General features: G+C 35.0%; 1 protein-coding gene across 3 annotated transcripts in view; it reads right to left on the bottom strand.

The window, feature by feature from the left end:
• Positions 1-17,967, bottom strand: part of ROCK2 (Rho associated coiled-coil containing protein kinase 2) — a 101,714-nt gene that overhangs the window by 12,411 nt on the left and 71,336 nt on the right. For 2 of the 3 annotated variants that reach the window (XM_061351728.1, XM_061351729.1), the window contains exons 7-27: positions 16,882-17,020; positions 15,085-15,176; positions 14,088-14,247; positions 13,435-13,498; positions 11,674-11,753; positions 11,278-11,326; positions 10,409-10,544; positions 10,193-10,284; positions 9,691-9,937; positions 9,255-9,361; positions 8,418-8,577; positions 7,251-7,411; positions 6,658-6,842; positions 5,308-5,377; positions 3,861-3,964; positions 3,559-3,745; positions 3,143-3,236; positions 2,936-3,030; positions 2,118-2,297; positions 1,713-1,881; positions 1,141-1,323 (exon numbers count right to left, since the gene is read on the bottom strand). In XM_061351728.1, the coding sequence (XP_061207712.1) occupies positions 1,141-1,323; positions 1,713-1,881; positions 2,118-2,297; positions 2,936-3,030; positions 3,143-3,236; positions 3,559-3,745; positions 3,861-3,964; positions 5,308-5,377; positions 6,658-6,842; positions 7,251-7,411; positions 8,418-8,577; positions 9,255-9,361; positions 9,691-9,937; positions 10,193-10,284; positions 10,409-10,544; positions 11,278-11,326; positions 11,674-11,753; positions 13,435-13,498; positions 14,088-14,247; positions 15,085-15,176; positions 16,882-17,020 (2,754 nt within the window). The remainder of the gene's footprint in view (positions 1-1,140; positions 1,324-1,712; positions 1,882-2,117; positions 2,298-2,935; positions 3,031-3,142; positions 3,237-3,558; positions 3,746-3,860; positions 3,965-5,307; positions 5,378-6,657; positions 6,843-7,250; positions 7,412-8,417; positions 8,578-9,254; positions 9,362-9,690; positions 9,938-10,192; positions 10,285-10,408; positions 10,545-11,277; positions 11,327-11,673; positions 11,754-13,434; positions 13,499-14,087; positions 14,248-15,084; positions 15,177-16,881; positions 17,021-17,967) is intronic. The other variant, XM_061351731.1, reaches the window with a different exon arrangement.

Below are 17,967 nucleotides of genomic sequence, written 5' to 3'. Positions count from 1 at the left end.
TACATTAATATTTTCCCTTTCTCTGTAATCTCTAATCCTATGGCACGAATTGAACAAAATAAGTTTCTGATTACACTTCTTCATTCCTGGTGTCCATTCTATACTAACAGATCAGAGAATTGCAGAATATCCCCAGATTTTCACAGTACATGTTTATAAGCACTAGGAGGGAAAAAACGCAACAAAACACAACCATTGTAACTCAAAGCTGTTGTAATTATGTCAGCAAAAAGTCCTTAGATATGATTTTTTCTTTAGAACAAACCCACGCAGATACCACAACAGCAGCTAAGAACTCAAAACTTATGTATGTACTTAATGCTTCTTTTATTAGAGGCCTCACAGCTCAAAAAACAGAGAATAAGGAAAACAGAGGAAATGCATTATCCTTTACTCTAGATTGATGAAGCAATGGCAATATCCCAAAACAAGTTTTGCCATCAGTGGAAAGGTATTCAAGACTTTAAAGGAATCTCAAGTGAAATACAGAAATGTGAATGTAATTAAAACCCCCACACCTCTGACACTGAACAATACTTCTGTTTAGTGTTAACATGGTGTATGTGTCGTCATACGAAATGAGTACCAATTAGCAATACAAAGCTCTGTTTTACCAGAGCCGTATCACTTCATGATATGCTTTATGTATGAGAGTAAACTCTGCTTGTCTTTCCATACAAGAATCAAAAATAAGACACAAATTAAGGCAAAACAATGTGATGCTCAGAATGCTAAATTTCTAAGATTAATAATGTAAATTTAGATGATGGGGACTCTTAACACAAGGATTGAACTTTCTGGTATCCGGTATCTTATAGGGTCATACAGACATTGGCAGATACTGGAGAGAGGCTACCTAGAAAACAAGGCTGTAAGCCTGATTTATTCAATGCCTTTATAAAAATGGTGGGTTTATAAATGGGAGCAAGCATCTGTAACATTTAGAGAAAACAGACCAATCATTTGCTCATGCAAACATTTTCATGTCATTGATGGCAATGTTTACTGCCACTGCAGCATGTTTACTGCCAGATTTGATGTGTTGGGTTTCTTGTTTAAATAATGTATTAATAGGGTTAGTTTTGAAACAGATAAAAGTACACAGTAAGAACAAAACCAAACAGTCCTCAGGGATGTCACCTGTGCTATCAACTTCTGTAGGGCTGTGGGAACAAGACAAAGGTTCTTCCTCTGAGTCAGAATCAGTATCAGAATCGAGAAGCATGCGAGAACTGGAAGGCTTAGTGGCAATACTGACAGAGGTAGAAGAGTGCTGGTAGGTAAAGGACATGGATTCCATGGTGTGGGACTGAGTGATATGGACTAAACATAAAGGATAAAGGAGGAAAAAAGGTAGAAAAGAAGTCAAAAATAGAATCTCTAAGAAGAGAGTACTAGTTTTACATTTCATCACGTAACACAGTAACTGCAAAGTAATCATCACAATAAAGTAGAAAAATATTACTTAGTTTTAATGGGGTAAAATAGACTTTTAAAAAGAAATTTCTTTAAATAAATGTAAGATGAATTATGATTACAGACAGATTTAGTACGCGGATAGTGATCACTATTGAATCATTGGTAAGATGGTAGAAACACATAAAGATGAAAAGCCACAGAATCATCAGAGCATTAATTTAATACTTCAGCTTCTATGGTAAAATACGGATATAAAACCAAGTAATGTGGAAATATTAATAAAAGTGACATACCAGGGAATCCATCATCTGCCTCAGCATCTCCAGGCCCACTGCCTATGCTGCTGTTGTCTAGACCAATGTGCAATGACTGCAGCTGCGAACGAAGCTGTTCAATGTCACTGTCTTTACTGTCCAGAGTCATCTGGAGTTCAATCCGTATCTGACTCTCTTCTGCTATTTGCTGTAAGCAAATAGATCACAAGATTTCCTATTACCATAATACTCAGTTACTCCGAGAAAATGTAAGTAGAAAATTTCAGAGACTATGCAGCCAGTATGAATATAGATACCGTGTAGTCCTTTTATCATGGGAAATTCAGGAATAGACAGGCTGTATACATTATGTCAAAGCCTGTATCAATTCAATGAGAATTACAGAAATTGCTATCAGTGTTTGTATTTGCAAAAGGATCTTACTGCCTGCATTTCATTGATTTCCTTCTGGTATTTGATCATCATTTGGGTTAACTTTTCTCGTTCAGACTTCAGTTCCATATGCAGTTTCCTATTTTCCTTTTCCTTCCGCCGTACATCAGTGTCAGCTCCACGTTTGACTGGACCCTTCCGATTCATGATCTCAGCCAGTTTATTCACAGCCTTCCCATGGGAAAGAAAAAAATGACAAAACCCACACTAATAAATACACAGAGTTACATCATGAAGAAAGTCTTTTCTCCTTGTCCTTGAACAGATACTTTAACTGTAAACCAAGACCTCTGTAATCCTGTACTACAAAGTTCCTTTAATTCAATGTATTAGTCAAAATTGAAAAGAAAGTAATGATGACTTTTTCACTTTCAGCAAGCATTAGCTGTGAACACTTCTGTTCCATTTTCATTAGTTAACTCCAAAATATATCTCTGGATTAAAATGTCACTTGTTCTAAACGACAATCCAGATTAAAATCGGAAATCTACTGTTCTATGTAATCTACAGAGGAATTAAATTAAGATGGAAAACAGTAAAATAGGAGTTCCTCTCACTGAAATTATGATTTTTGCAGGTAGACTGCATCTAGAGTAGGAGGTCCCCTGGTAACCCATGAGGATGCAGTTTCACTACACTGAAAGTCTACTTAGTAGAAGCAAAACCAAAAATAAATCAGTATATTTTGTTTCAGGGTGAAAAAAAGAACAAAGCGTTAACAGTACATATAGTTTACCATGGAAAGATCTCTACTGAAAGTTATTTGATTCATAAACACTAGCTCTTTGATCATTTAGATAATTGCTTACCTGGGTTTTCAATGTTCTTTCATTCAACAACTGTTTCTCAAATTGTGCTTTAATATTTCCTACATTTGCTTCTTCTTCTTTTAGCTTCATAATTTCTGCAGCAAGGTAATAAAAAAATAAATCTGTGAAAGCTCATTACAAAAGAAAATAGCACTGTTAAAGAACAAAACTGGTTTCAAATTAAGTTACATTTCAGAGAATACATACGTTCTTGTCCTTCCTTCAGTTTATTGTTCAGTTCTTCTTTCTCATTAGCAAGATTAGCCACATCACTAGTTAGTGTCCTATTTGCTTCCTCCAACTACAAAACAAGCACACAGAACCATGTAACAAAAACTCATTTGCCATATAAAAGCACAGAAGGAAATGCTTTAGAGTGAAACCAGGATAACAGGACTAGCTGTAAGAGGGGTAGGGGCATAGAACAAATGATCAGAGAGCTCAGTGCAAGAAACAGCATAAGAGATTTTTTTCTTTCACAGAAAATAAATATTTTTAAAATGTCAGATTTACTTCCTTATCACTTACCTTTAAGTATGGTAAATAGTAATGGATAACTCAAACTGCAAGTAAAATGCAAACTCACGTAAGCCTCTACCAAAATTACAATTCATATAACTCACAGAGGCTATGGTGGCATCTTTCTCAGTAAGTTCCTGTTTATGCCTGGCCATCATCTCTTTAATCTCCAGCTCTTTCATAATCTTCTCTTTTTCCAAATCAGAGTACTGCTCTTCAGCAATGGAACGTGCAAGTTGCTCTGAATCTGCTTTTGTCAAAGTAATCTCTAGCTGAGCAGCCAAGGAGTCTCTGCAAATTATTGATATATATTAATAACTTATATAGCAGGTTATGGGGCGGGAAGACAACAATGAAACGCTACCCTAATCTTTTACTTATTAGTAGTACAACTAGTAGAACCTACCTCTCGTCTTGTAACTCCTGTATCTTTTGCTGCATTTCTTTACAAAGTTTGGTCTTTTCCTCACATTCTTCTTTAAGTTCTCGAACTTGCGTCTTATACAGAGTCTGGAATTTAAAGTTGGAAAGAAAAGGATGTGACTCGCACGTTCTAGCTTGAAGGTACACAAAAAATGAGACAAAATGACACTGTATGCAATTCTTTAATCATACACTCAATTAGAGTGTTATTGTGCAATGCCTCCGCTGACGTTAACTAAGTCATCATCATTCACAAATATTTCAGTTATTTCACTTTTTTGTTAACCTCATGTACTTGTGAATGAATATATATATATGATATACATTTTATATGCTTGTAAACATACTGTTAAAGGGACTTTAAATATGAAAATCACTATTTGATAGAAATTCAGAAGTATCAGAAGCAAGGAAAACTGTTATTTTTCTCTAGTATTTTAAATCTTTGTCTGACATAGGTAGGTATGTTAAATTTAGACTTGAACCATAAAAAACCCTGAAAAGAAGATGACAGAAGAAAGGAAAAACAGACTGGAAAAGCATTTAAAATTAAAGAAAAATTAAATCAATACACAGAGCTCTAAAAGAAACAAACCAAAAAATGTATTGCTCTGTATGTTCAAACGACTGAATACAGGTAATCTGGCAGACAACTGCAAGTGGACTTCCTGCAGGGATTTCAAGACAGACTGTCCCTCTCTGGCCCATCCACAGCAGCCAAATGACCTCAATTCTCCCTTCCTCTCCTTTAATGTGTGCAACCTTTTCACCTACTAAAACTTCAAAAAGTCTTCCCCCTCACTGACCTTAGCATCACAGTAAAATCTTAACTTAAATTCTGAGACAAGGCATTTGGCCTCTACCTGCAATGCGACTGGCTGTGCATCATTAATATAAATTAACCTCCATATGCTAGTAATGTAACAGAATAAATTGGTATGTACAATACCCATTTATTCTGTTGTACCTTACCACAATAAAGCAAGAACTCCCAATTGATCTCTACGAAGTTTGGCTGTAATGCAAAAAACTCCCTTCCAAGCCTTAAATGCACAAGTTTTGTCACACCATGTGATTCAGTGAATACAGCTCTTCTCTTGAATGGAGAACAGAATAGATGATGAATGCAAAAGGCTTGGAATATGCAGAAAATTATTCACACTGTGGAAGCTGTTTGACTCTTCCTTCCCTGTGAAACATGTCTAGGGCTCCCTTACAAAGCTGGGATATTTCTTAATATGAGCTCTTTCATACTACCCAGTGATAAGGAGTGATGACAAGGTTACAGACAAGACTGAAGACAGACACAAGAAAAATAATTAACTTTAGGTTAGGGATGTGAAACACCTGATGTCTGAGGATGAAGAAGAAAAGCTAACATTTAACTTAGTACATAGATTAGTATAACAATAAAGAAGCACAAAACATACCGAGAAATACTGTTCAGCTTCCAGTTGGTCTTGAAGCTCTTTCATTTGTCCATCTGCATCCTGACGTTCCCTAGAAAGGAATAGCATACTTAAAAGATATGAAGATATTTCAAACCCGCAAATAGAGAAGACAGCATTAACATTCTTAAGATCTTCAGTCATTAAACCTAAGGCTTCCTTTGGGTACCAGCTCTCTTTTTCATTTGCACAGCTGATAACACTGCACTAATAAGTTAGTTTAATACTGTTAACACAGTAATTACTATAGTGTCACATAGCTTAACCAGTCAGAGACACTGACAAAGCAAACAGACACTGTCTGAATCTTATTTCTGTGCAAAACATCACTGATCTGACATTGCTTTGGTCTCTCATTTGCTAGAGCTTAATCTGTGAAAACATGTCTGTATTCTTCGACACGCATCACTTCTGGAATCCATCTCCTATTAAGACAAGTCAGTCCTGTAACAAAGAACAGTAATGTAGCAGAAAATATTTCTGCAGTTTTTCACTTTACAGCAACCATCACATATTCTGCTGCATCTTGCTGAAAGAAAAGGCACAAGGAGATGTTTATCAAGTCATAAAGGAGTTAAGGATAAGATTCATCTGATACATGTGCTAAACTTGGCTTTTCATTCACAGGGATTTTTTATATATATATATATATATATATAAATATATATTTATATAGTATATATTTATAATCATAATATCACACAATCACAGAATGGTTTGGGTTGGAAAGGACCTTAAGATGATCAAGTTCCAACCCCTCTGTCAGGGACACCTTCCACTAGATCAGGTTGTTCAACAAACTAAAAAACTATTTATTATCAGGTGCAAATATTTCTTGTAAGACCTTGAAGAACAAGTCCTATTTGAAGGTCCAACAGATGTATTTAAACATCTCTAGCACTAGATATTTCAATAGTTACGCTTCACAGCCGTGTATTAGGATTCATTTCCAACTCTAATAAGCTTCCCTGAACTAAATGCCAGAAACATTCCTCTTCACTGAAGTCCTACATCATTTAAAAAACCCAGTACCTAGACTTTCTGTTAAAGAAGGGTTTCTCTGAACTCCTCACACTCTTGTGTTTAAGCTTGGGGTTTTTTAAGATTTTCAGGATAACAAACATCCCTTCCAACAAATCTATACTTTGCTGAGTCACTGGGGCAAATCTCAAGTAGAGTCACTGTAATATCTGTTAAACAACAGTTAAGTTTTGATCTGCAGAAGAGCATATTTTGTGCAGCATATTTTTTGAATGAATACTGCTCTCAGCTTTTGCCCCAGAACAATTACAATTCAGTAACGTTACTGAAAAATGTAGAGCAACTGCATACTTGCGGAGTTCATTATTTTGCTTTTCCAGGCTTAATTTGATTTCCTGAAGATGGTTATTCTCCTGTTTTAACTGCTTCTCTGACATTTTCAAGGTGTTGACTTGCTGCGTTTGCATCTTGAGGTCATTTTGAGTGAGACAGCGCTTTTGTGTTTCTTGTTCTATTTTTAATGTCAGGTTTTTTACCTGAAAAATAAACAGAAACCTGTGAATTTTACAGACCTACACAGGAAAGCAATATTTAAACAGTTTCTTTTATTGACTTCCTCTACATTTTTGTGAAACATGCTCACGTCTTCTGATAAGTTAAAGCTGTTTCCTGAATAAAGGCATTAGCACGCAATAAATAAGATAGTTTTTCCATGTCAATCTCACAGCATTTTATATTCTAGAAGAAAACCTTTTTAAGATTAATAACACTGAAATATTTCAGAAACATAAAACCACTCTGCAGACTTTTTAAAGCTCCCAATACAGGGAAGGAAAAAGTTTCTGCCATTTTCATTCACACACACTTCTAAATACAGCTATAACAAGGAAAATATTAGGATATTGGAATACTGGCTCAAGACTCCTTTTGTCAGTGTTCCTTACATCTTCGTTTAGTATATCCTTTTGCCTAAGGAGCTCATTGATTTTCTGTTGCGATTGCTTGAGATCACAGTCCAACATGGAGCACTGCTTTTCAGCTTCTAACAACCGATTTTCTACTTTTTGCTTCAAAACTCTCTCTTCCAAAAGTTTCTTCTCCATTTCTGTGAAGCAAGAGATTTAATGTCAGTCAGTGTAAACCAGATTTTGGAGAGCAGGGGGAGAAGGACCATACTAACAGTAACCAACACGTTTATCCTTTTTTAACACTGGGGAGAAATATTGCTGAAAAGTGATTAAAATTTTCACAGTAAACCCACACCCACAGGGTGCTTTTGCAAGCACTCCTGTCCGATAACCACTTCCTGCCTTTGACTTCCAAGATAACTTCCAGTTTAACAGCAGCATATCTGAGATGGATAAAAGGGTGCGTTTTTTAAATAATCCACCTAAATCTGCTGAAGTATTGCTTTGACTATGATAATTTGAAAGCTGTTTAGGAAGCTGATCTTGCAAGTGATTCAGCCATTATCACTGAATCATTTTTGCTTCTTTTGAACATCTGCACGCTCACAGTTTCTGTGAATTCTCTGCTTTTGGAAGGACAGGATCTATAGTTACCTTTTTAAGTAACCACAAGAAACATAATCCATCTGATTCAGAAGTAAGACCCATCTTCTGGACTTGTTTGGTAATTATCCCTTTCTCCAAGGGATTCCAATTGTCATGACATGCACCACAATATGCACGGTCACTAACCCTATCTGGTCTACATATTTAAATCATTACGTTGCTGACATATATTTTATTTAGGAAGACACAAAAAAGTGTGAGTATGCTGATTAAGAACACTGATAAACTTGAAACAAGTATGTTTCAAGCAGTTTTAGTGATATAAATTGAAAAAAAATAATTCAGAATGCACTAGCACAGAAAATGAATTAGTGGAGTGTGAAATGGAATGTTTCACTCTGAGACTAAACCAGTATGTCTTTAACCTAGCAAAGGGGCTAACAAAGGCACTACGACTGATTTTTACCACACTAACTGTATTTGAAGGAGTAGGGGAATCAAGAGAAAAAGCCTACGCTTAGGCTTTCACTAGCATCAAAAGATTATATTATCTTTGTACCATTTACACCTAAGTCCAACTGCAATGTAAAAACATACCTTTCATGGCTTCAGATTTTGCTTCTTCTATAGATTCATAGATCTTATTTTTGTCTGCTAATCGTGCTTTTGTGGCTTTATGCTCCGCTTCTTCTTGTTCGAGGTTCTGCTGCATAACTTTGAATTTATATGTCATATCTATTTCCATGTTGCTCTTTTCCTGTTAAAGAAAAAATTATATTAAAACATTAAATATATACATCAGGTTAAAGACAAAAATCTGGACCACACTTACATGCTGCTTGGATGTATGCCAAGAGTAGAGAAGAGCTCAGTCTGTAAGGAGCTGAGAACTCCTTTCTACAAATGCTTTTCTATGGATAGATAGCAAAGTGCTCAAAAAATGCACAACATCCCCAGTTGTCCCCAGCAGCAATTACAGAATTATTGCTTTAACAACCAACATTCTGTAATAAGAGTAGCTCAGAGACTGAGTTTATGGAGGACTTTTTTCAATACTTTTGTTTCAAAGACAAATTTGTCAAAAAAAAAAAAAAAGACGAAAAAAAAGAAAGTGGCAAAAGCTTTTTTATTTTTGGCAATATTGAGAATTTAAAAAAACACCCAACAGATGAAATGTTGCACTGTTAAGCTACACACTGAAGTACGTTTTTATACATTAGAAGTATAATGTATTACGATTATAAGGGAAACTGTCTTTTTTCCCCTACTTCTCAAATTGCAAAAACAATTTAAAAAAATCGAAGGTAAAGAATAAAAAGTGAAAACAAGACTTAATTTTGCATAGATTTTATTTCCATGTCTCAAGTAATAAAACTGCGAATTGCAAGATTCCATAAGAGTGTAGCACCAGTGTTCGCTCAGAAGCACTCTTACCTTTTCTAAATCTGTAAGCTTTTCCTGCAACTGTCTCTTCTCCATTTCCAGTTTGGCTAATGCACTCTTTCCATTTTTTACTTCTTCTTCGAGGCTAGATATTCGACCTAAAAATGACCGAAGCATCAGTGAGTCTGGGCAGGGTGTGAAAAAAAGAATGAACTTATCTACTTTGAGATACAGTTTAGATTAGAGATAATTTTTCAAACATAATAGCTTCTGACTATTAAGTCACTCCCTTTGGCGTGATTTTAAAAATTATCAATAACAATGTTATTACACATTTTTTCTTAAATGTGTGTCCACACTTACATAACATGGTATAGAATAGCACACTGATCTAGTCACAATCTGAAGCTCAAGTAACATCACCAAACCTTATTTTTATTTCTGAAACAAGAAAAAAAGCTTATCTTCCTGAGATTTGCAGGAATACCTTGTAAATCACTGATGATCTCTGATCCATGACTTCGATCTCTCCGTTCCGATTCTAGAGCTGACTGAAGATTGAGAAAGTCCTTCTCCAGTTTGAGTTTTGCATTCTCTAGCAGGCAGTTCTTATCTTGTAGCTCTCTATTATTAGTTTCCAACTGCTGGATTTGCTTCGTGCTTTCTGTCTGGTTCTTCCTTAACCTGGCTGCAGTATCAGACTCTGAGCGCAGCAAAGAATTGGCTTCATCCAACTAAAGATGATAAAAACATACTTCAGAAACAATTAAAATACAGTAACTAACATTGATACTACAGAATACTAAATTTTATGAATTAATGAAATAAAAAGGAGTATATTTTATGATTACAAAATTTGAACACCAAAATATGACAAGAATGAACAGCATTTAAAACTCCATTATACATTTCAGTTCCCTTCTCTACTAACAAAATCTGTACTTCAAACAGCTATTATTTTAAAATACACAAGTATAAAGTTGGCATGCCTGTCTTTGTAGTTGATTGATCTTCTCATTGGATATTTGAGAGTTCTGATTCCTCTTTTTCAAATCTTCAAGCTGGTCTTTCAAACTGTTAACTAGAACAAAACCAATTCAACATTGTTATTTACTCTCATGAAGAAGTTTCCATTTGAACTATAATTCATTTATCTCTTAAAAATCCACATCAATGCACAACCCTTCAAGCATGGTTCAACGTACCCTCATTTTCCAAATTGCGCTTCTTATCTGCTTCATGTTCTGCTTTTCGCTGGTATTCTGTATTTTTATGCTGAAGAAGAGCCTTCTCCCTTTCCAACTGTCTGACTGCAGACTCTACATTCTTCCTTGAAGTTATCTGGATACATTTAAAAAATTAAACATCACTAACTGCATACAGGAGAGAGGCATTCTTTGCATGACAAAAAGCTCAGTTTAGTTAGTAATGGAGAAAAACACAGTCTATCTGCCTGCCAAAAAAACAGCCACACACAAAAAACACAGTTATGGCAACTATAGCCATAATTTTTCTACAATTTCAAGACTGTCTGATCATTTGGATTTGATGAATTTGGCAAACCTGCCTAGTAGCCAATCCAGAGGCACAGAAACATACACGTAATGTAAGGTCTTGACGTGTGCCTGGATGAATGATACATTAAATTGTACACATCCACTACAGATATGATAAATTTGTAGTAGCACTAAGGTGCAAAGCTGGGGAAGAAACAGTGACTTTTACTGACACTGGAGAATGCAAAGAATGGCGTTCCTCTTGAGTAACATTGCTCTCACATCTTCAATTCTTAGAATCTTATATGGGACATTTATATCACACTGAGCACCAAATTAAAAAAACACAGTGAAAAAAGACTTCTGGGAATAGGTGTACAGCTGTAGTACAAAAATCATGAAAATATTTAAGCAGTGACAACAATTTCATGCTTGCGAATATCAAGAAATCAACCAGTATTACTTATTGCTTGTGTATTTATAGCCGCTACTCAGAAATAATTTGCTGTTTCCTAAGGATAAAAGCCACACACAAATACTAAAGTTCTAATTGCAATAAGAAATAACTACAGACTTACCTCTTCATCTAGTTCTTTCACTATCTTCTCTAAACGAGTATTAGTAGACCTGAAGAAATTTGAAAAGTATTTTTAAACCCTGCTGATTATACAGAAACCACAATGTTTGGATCTATCTCATTAATTTTACGTAAGATACTCTATTTTCAGCAATCACATGAAACTTCAAGGACTGGGGAAATCATTCAAACAATAGGAAGATTCTTATGGAGCATTCAGGCGAAAAAAATAGAACAGTAGGCACAGGAGTAGCAAGAATTATCCAGCAATTTACAGTGAGGTCTGCTTGCAGGATCAGGAATCCCCAGATGGATTAAAATGCTTTCAAGCATTCAAAAACAAAAGGTGTAATAAAAACTCTTTATAAACACACCAAACACGTCAAAACAGTCTCACCTGTACTTCTGTTCTAGTTCATCTTTGGCTTGTAATTCATTACTGAGCTGTTCTTCCAGCTTGTTTAGCTTTTTCTGAAACTGTGCAAAATGTCAAAAAGCATGGCCCACATATAAAAATGTTATCACATAAAATGAGTGCAATTCAATTAAACAACAAGAAAAAGGGAACGCGAGAAAAATTCAATGATATATCTTTACAAGGTACTAAACCTGATGTTTTTAAAGATACAGATTCATAGCAACAAAATGTGATGCATTCTGCATGAAATCTAACCATCACAGAATTACATGTCACAGATTGTCAGTCATAAAATTTCCACTGCAAAGAATATTGTTACTGGCCCTTTGCTGTACGCTGTAGACAGAGACTTTGCACTGCAGCAGAATTCTGGGGATAGTCTTTTCTAAATGAAATTACAAAACAAAAAAGATGGGCACATGACCAAATTGGACAATATTCAGCGACTATTACTAAGCATGTTCAATGAGCTCGCATAAGGAACAATGTCTTACTCTAATACATACAGAAGCAAACAAACACCTTTCAGGCTTAGAAATGCTTTGGTTTGCTTATTAAAATATTAAAAAAAATCTGAGTCAAGTACCCAGATATTTATGAAATAAGTTATAAATAATTAATTTTGGATTTGTCTCATGTCTTCAGCTTTCAAGTGCATTTATTTTCCTCCATTCCCCCTTCTCCCCTAACCCCAAGCACGGAATGTAAAAATGTGGTTTTCTAAACACTTTACAACTGTTACAATTAGAAGAGTCCCAGAACTGGGGCACTGAAAGGGACATCAAAACCAGAGATTCATCGTTTGAGAAACTGAGTGAAAAAAATTGACAGAAGGCAAATGCCAAATTTTCTAAAAAAATTCATTTTCTATCACAACATAAAGCAAGTATCACAGATGTCACACTATGTGTTTCTAACTCTAAAACTATTCATCTGTTCATCAATGACAGGAAGAAACGGAGTCTAGTAAACATCTGCATTTAAGTTTATGCTGGTCAATACATTCATTTCCTTTACTTATTTTTTAAATTTTGAAAAGGAGTTTAATTTTAAGAAATGTTAACAATATACTATCTACATTTGAATAATACAAAAGTTTAAGTATCATCATGATGTAAGTACATGAAAATTCCATAGCATTTTCCTGTTATCTGCAAATTTAAATTAAATTATCAATCTTTAAAACCCTGATAAACATGCTCCATACACTTACTTCAACTGAGAGCACGATTTAAGCACTTTTTTGTCACTGCTGGTGACGATTTACTTTCCTAACTCTGAACAAATGAGTTATGAATCACTCAGGCAAGTGTGGAGCCAAAATTCACAATGTTCTCAAGAGTGATGCTGTTCGTGGCAAACAAAGCCTTACACGTTTGTTTTCCAAACAAATCCAAGATGCCAAAAGAAAGTGAGAAAAAAATCTGTATTCATACACCTTTGTACTATAGTACCTGAATACTTGAGTATAACTATTTCAAAACACAACTAGTGAATAAACATTTAAGCTTTCCACATGCACATAAATTAGCAGGAACTTTTTATTCCTTTCAAAATTCAAGTAACATACTTACCTCCTTGCTGTCCTGTAAATAGAAAATATCATTTTTATTAAGAATCACTAAAAGACAAACACCCCCCCCCGAAAAAAAATATTGGAAAAAGTATTTTAGACTTCATCTTTACTTAACAGCCTAACAAACATCATACCACCAATACTTACAAAAAAAAGGCACTAACCTCATTTTTACTAGATTGCACAGATTCATTTTCTCTGCAAGACTGAGAAGAGTCACTTAGCAACCTGTCAAAAACAAAAACAAATCCCTCCAGCTCTTATTCAAGTTTTGAACAACTCTGGAAGCTTTGCCAATCAACTCATTTTAATCAGTTCTCTCAAGTCTTAATTTGTCCAGTGCTGTTCTCAGAAAGAAGCTTGTTTTATCTCAGTGTGAGTGCATCTTTCTGATTTGAATCTTAAGTGAAGTATAACGTATGCTTTCAAATCCATAGCATAATTTTTTTTATTAAGACAGCTATTTCTTAACTGTTCAAGTGGAGTCCTAGCAAAGTATTATCTCATGTAAACTTTTTACTAAAGCTACTAATAAAAAGCCATTTTAGAACTAAATTACAAATCTATTAGGATCTTAAGCCTTTAAGACTTTAAGAAACAATATCATTTTGTGCATTAAAAAAAACTGTGTTTACTCAAGTGTATAAAAATAAAATCAAAATAGTAGCAAATGATATCTTCTGCTTCAACTCTGCATTTTGTATCTTCACAACTGGACAAGAATGAATAAACTATGTACCTAGAGTAAAACAAAGAATAGGATATAAGAAAAATCTGCAGGTCTATTTCTACAAACGCATATTAAAGTATCACATACAAATTGTCTCTATAGTAGGTAAATCCTATAAAAGGCAGCTGGTTTCCCACGAAGGCTTTGGGGATCGGAAAGGTTTCCACATCTCCCTTGTCGTCCTCAATGTCATCAAAATTACTGCTATCTATATCACTGCTAAGCTCAGGAACAACAGGAGCAGCAGCTATGAAAAGGAGAGAAAAGATCAACTTCACTCCAAGATTCAGCCACTTGATATATACAAGTATCTTTATAATGTCAAAAAGACTATATTAGAAAGGTGTCCTGAGAGTTGAGTATGTAATAACCACGCAGTTGATCTGTAAATACTACTGTGAACAATTTCTTCTAGAGAAATCTATTTTTACATTGGTTGCCTAATGCACATATTATTTAAGGCACAAAATGCATTTGCTAAGGTAATCACATTAAAGAATACAATATTAAATACACTCAACATTTTAAGAAACTTTAGTAAACATATCACTTTAGAAGTTATGATCAAGTTCATAATCTGAACTGGCATACTCATTTTTCTTTCTAAAGCTAGCAAGTTCAAAATGCCTTAAATGAAAAGCAGTAGAACAGACAAGACTGCTGCCAAACTACTGTCTTAACTACCAGAAGACTGAAAAATCCACAAACCAAACCCCAAAAAAACACCAAACACCAAAAAAACCTATCAAAACATCAAAAGCCACAGAGAAACAGAAGTTAACATGCAATTTTTTTTTTAGCTAGAATTCTGAAACATACAGTTCTGTCATTCAAACCAGAAACAGATACATTAAATGCATGATAAAAGTGAGGATAATTCCATCAGGAAAACGTGTATTTACTAAACCTTATTGATAAGAGGTTTTATAATACAAATGACAAATATAGAAGTTTGAGCTAGATTCTTGGTAAATAGAAAATATTTAATTTATGCAGCCTAAAGTTGGTTTTGTTTTCATTTCTACTATTGCAAATAATGAATAAATAATGAAAAAAAATAGAACTTTAAAGCTAAATTACTTACTCTCTCGAATGTTGTCCCAGTTCCACTGGTCACTCTTGAAGAAAGGGTGATGCTTTATTTCTTCTACCCCATTTCTCCCAAGTCTCACATCCCTAAACACAGCAATTAAAACAAAATTCACATTAGGAAAAACAGCACTTGTTTTTTGTTATTTAAATTCAGACTTGTGCATAAGCAGCAAAGAAACTTTCAGTAAAGATTGTCTGTGTTAACCACATTAATGGTTGACAAAATTTAACCAATTAACAACAAATCAAAAACCACCAACCACTGATCTGTAGTTTCTCATATAAAATGTACTCTGTTTCTTAGCACGCCCTCTCCCCACGACTGCTAAAATGTCCAGATTTGGAGTCTGCCACGTGGGGAGTAAAGCAAGAAAGAGAGCACTGAAGCAAACGCTAAGAAAAAACTAAGAACAAACAAAACCCCAACACCCCTGAGGGGAAAAAGAGCTGCAGAAGTTTCATGTCTGCCAAACCACATGACAGACCTTAAGACGCAAGTGAAGGAAGGTCTAACTTACTGCACAGAACAGTTATTCAAAGCTGGACTCAAATAAAAATCTTAAGAATTCTATCCTCTGCCCCATAACTAACCCTGACACATCTTTTGCTGATATTTGCAGTGAAGTAAACCTTAAGTGCAACAAGAAACTTTTAGTTTGACCAGAAGAGTCTCTCTTAAAACTATCTGCAAAAACAGGACATAAAAACAATGTGCGTAAAAGTACTAATAAATCATAGGGTCGACGCTTATTCCTTCTTTAAGTGCTTCAAGCAGTGATCATGCATACTGAAAGAAGGCATCTGTTTCAAATAAATCGCTCGAGCACTGTATTAATATAAACAGGAAGGCGGACACACGTAGTGGAAGTACACCTCGCCACATTTACATTATTAAATTCTACTCGTATTTGCTCTCTACCCGTCAGCTACTAAGGGTGAAAAATGCTGTTAGAGCATATCCTTCCTGAGCAACTGCGACCTTGCTCAACAGAGAAAACAATCTCTCCTTGAGTGCAAAAACCATTACAGGGTAATTTTTTTCCCCAATCCCTCATTCTATAAAGGTTAGCTGCTCAGCTGTAACCAAGTTCAGATGGCCCACAGGAAAGCATAAGAATGCATCAGCAATCCAGAGTTAACCATGGACCTACAGTGATGTTCCTTTATATGAGAGTAATTGAAGACAACCTCTGCTTTCTGGAATTAAAAAGAATGTAAATGTTTACATGAAGAAAAAGCTTATGCAGCTTAATATCAATAAATGCCTCAGTTCTGCAAAGGGAGTCCTTTAGGATTTATTTACAGACAAAAATCGTTGCTGGTTTCTTATACTTGCTATACTTGTCAGTGCAACACAAAGCAAATGAAAAAAAAGTTCAAACTTTCTAAGAAAGCTTAAATTCAGTATACACATGCTTATTTTCACAGAAATATTTGCTTTTTTTAAAGTAACACCTGCTTAAACACTGGGCACAACAACTTGGTCCCTGCGCTGGAGCTTACAAATCACTTTCAACCTTACAAGTTTGTTACATATTATGTACTACAATTAGAAGAAGATTTGTGTGGCACAAACTGTGTTGTTAACAGGAGCTGTCAGAACTGCTCATGGAAATAAAACACAATACCTGGAAAAAACACTCCAAAAGAAAAACTAGAGAGTAAGAGACTCTGCAGAAGAGATTTGAACAGAGATTGGGAGAAGTAATGGAAGGAATTAATTTTTACAATATACATATACTAATACCATCCAAAATAAAACCAGTACCAGAATAATACATACACTTACCTATCAGTTAAAAAGGCACAGATAAGGTTCTTTGCATGCTTAGAGATTTCCACATCATCTGGGAAATGTAATGAGTTCTTATGATCCATAATTTTACTGTACGTTCCTACTAGTGAGTCTGCATAAAAAGGAGTATCACCTGAAAAGTAAATGGATTATGATTTTGAGTCATGTTCAAGTCATGTAAGTTGAAAAAGACAAAATACATAAAGGGAAGTCTATAAGCACTTTTACCTAAAATAGTGTTTTACTAAAAAAATCACAAGCAGTAAAGGGAACAAAAGGGACTAGGGATTTAGTATACTACTAAATATATTCCTTCTCTGAAATGCCTGTGTGATAAACTATATCATTTCCCATCCTGCATGCCACTACCAAAATTTTACCCAGTGAACTACATCTTTTGCTCTACCTGAAAACTACCGCTGTGGTTTCTAATTTACACAACAGCTGACATCCAGATAAATCCCCATCTTTATGTGCTTCCACTGGAATAATGGACCGAAACTCATTAAAGATTTGATAAATGCATATTTGTTCAAAAGACTCCACCAAAGCTCTCCAAAGACTGGTTCAGAGGCATGTAGGTCTACTCTGGCTACCCCTGGAGGTGCCTAAGGCAAGTGAGCTCTGAGCAGGAGCCTTCAAAGTGTGTTACTGCACTGTTAAACCCATACTAATAAATCTTGTCTGACAAATTACATTAGCTTGGATGCCCACAGTGGGCATGGTGCATTTAAAATCACAGACTTTCTTCACCCACCCAAACCCCAGATTTGCAGTACTGACTTCAGTTAAGTCTAGTTTCTTTGGAATATCCTTAAGATAGGTAAAACTGGGACAACTTAAAAGAATCAGCAGCGATAAAGATAACTGACATCCAAGTTAACTGACAACATTCTGAATATAGAAAGCTTTTGTTTTTTAAAAAATGTATTCCTCAGAAGAGGAGAATCCTCCATCAGATAAAAGGAAAGGGAAAAAACATTCTGGACAGCTATGTCAAATATTTAATAACAGAACAACTTTATTTATTGCTAAAAATTTTTATGAGAGACTATTAATTATAAACCATGCTTTTTGTAA

Source organism: Neopsephotus bourkii, unplaced genomic scaffold (assembly GCF_033783945.1).
Source record: "Neopsephotus bourkii isolate Nb327-2 ecotype Australia unplaced genomic scaffold, CSIRO-AGI_Nbou_v1 NB_595, whole genome shotgun sequence".
In the NCBI taxonomy this organism is placed as follows: domain Eukaryota; kingdom Metazoa; phylum Chordata; class Aves; order Psittaciformes; family Psittacidae; genus Neopsephotus; species Neopsephotus bourkii.
This window is presented reverse-complemented; position numbering and strand designations above follow the sequence as displayed.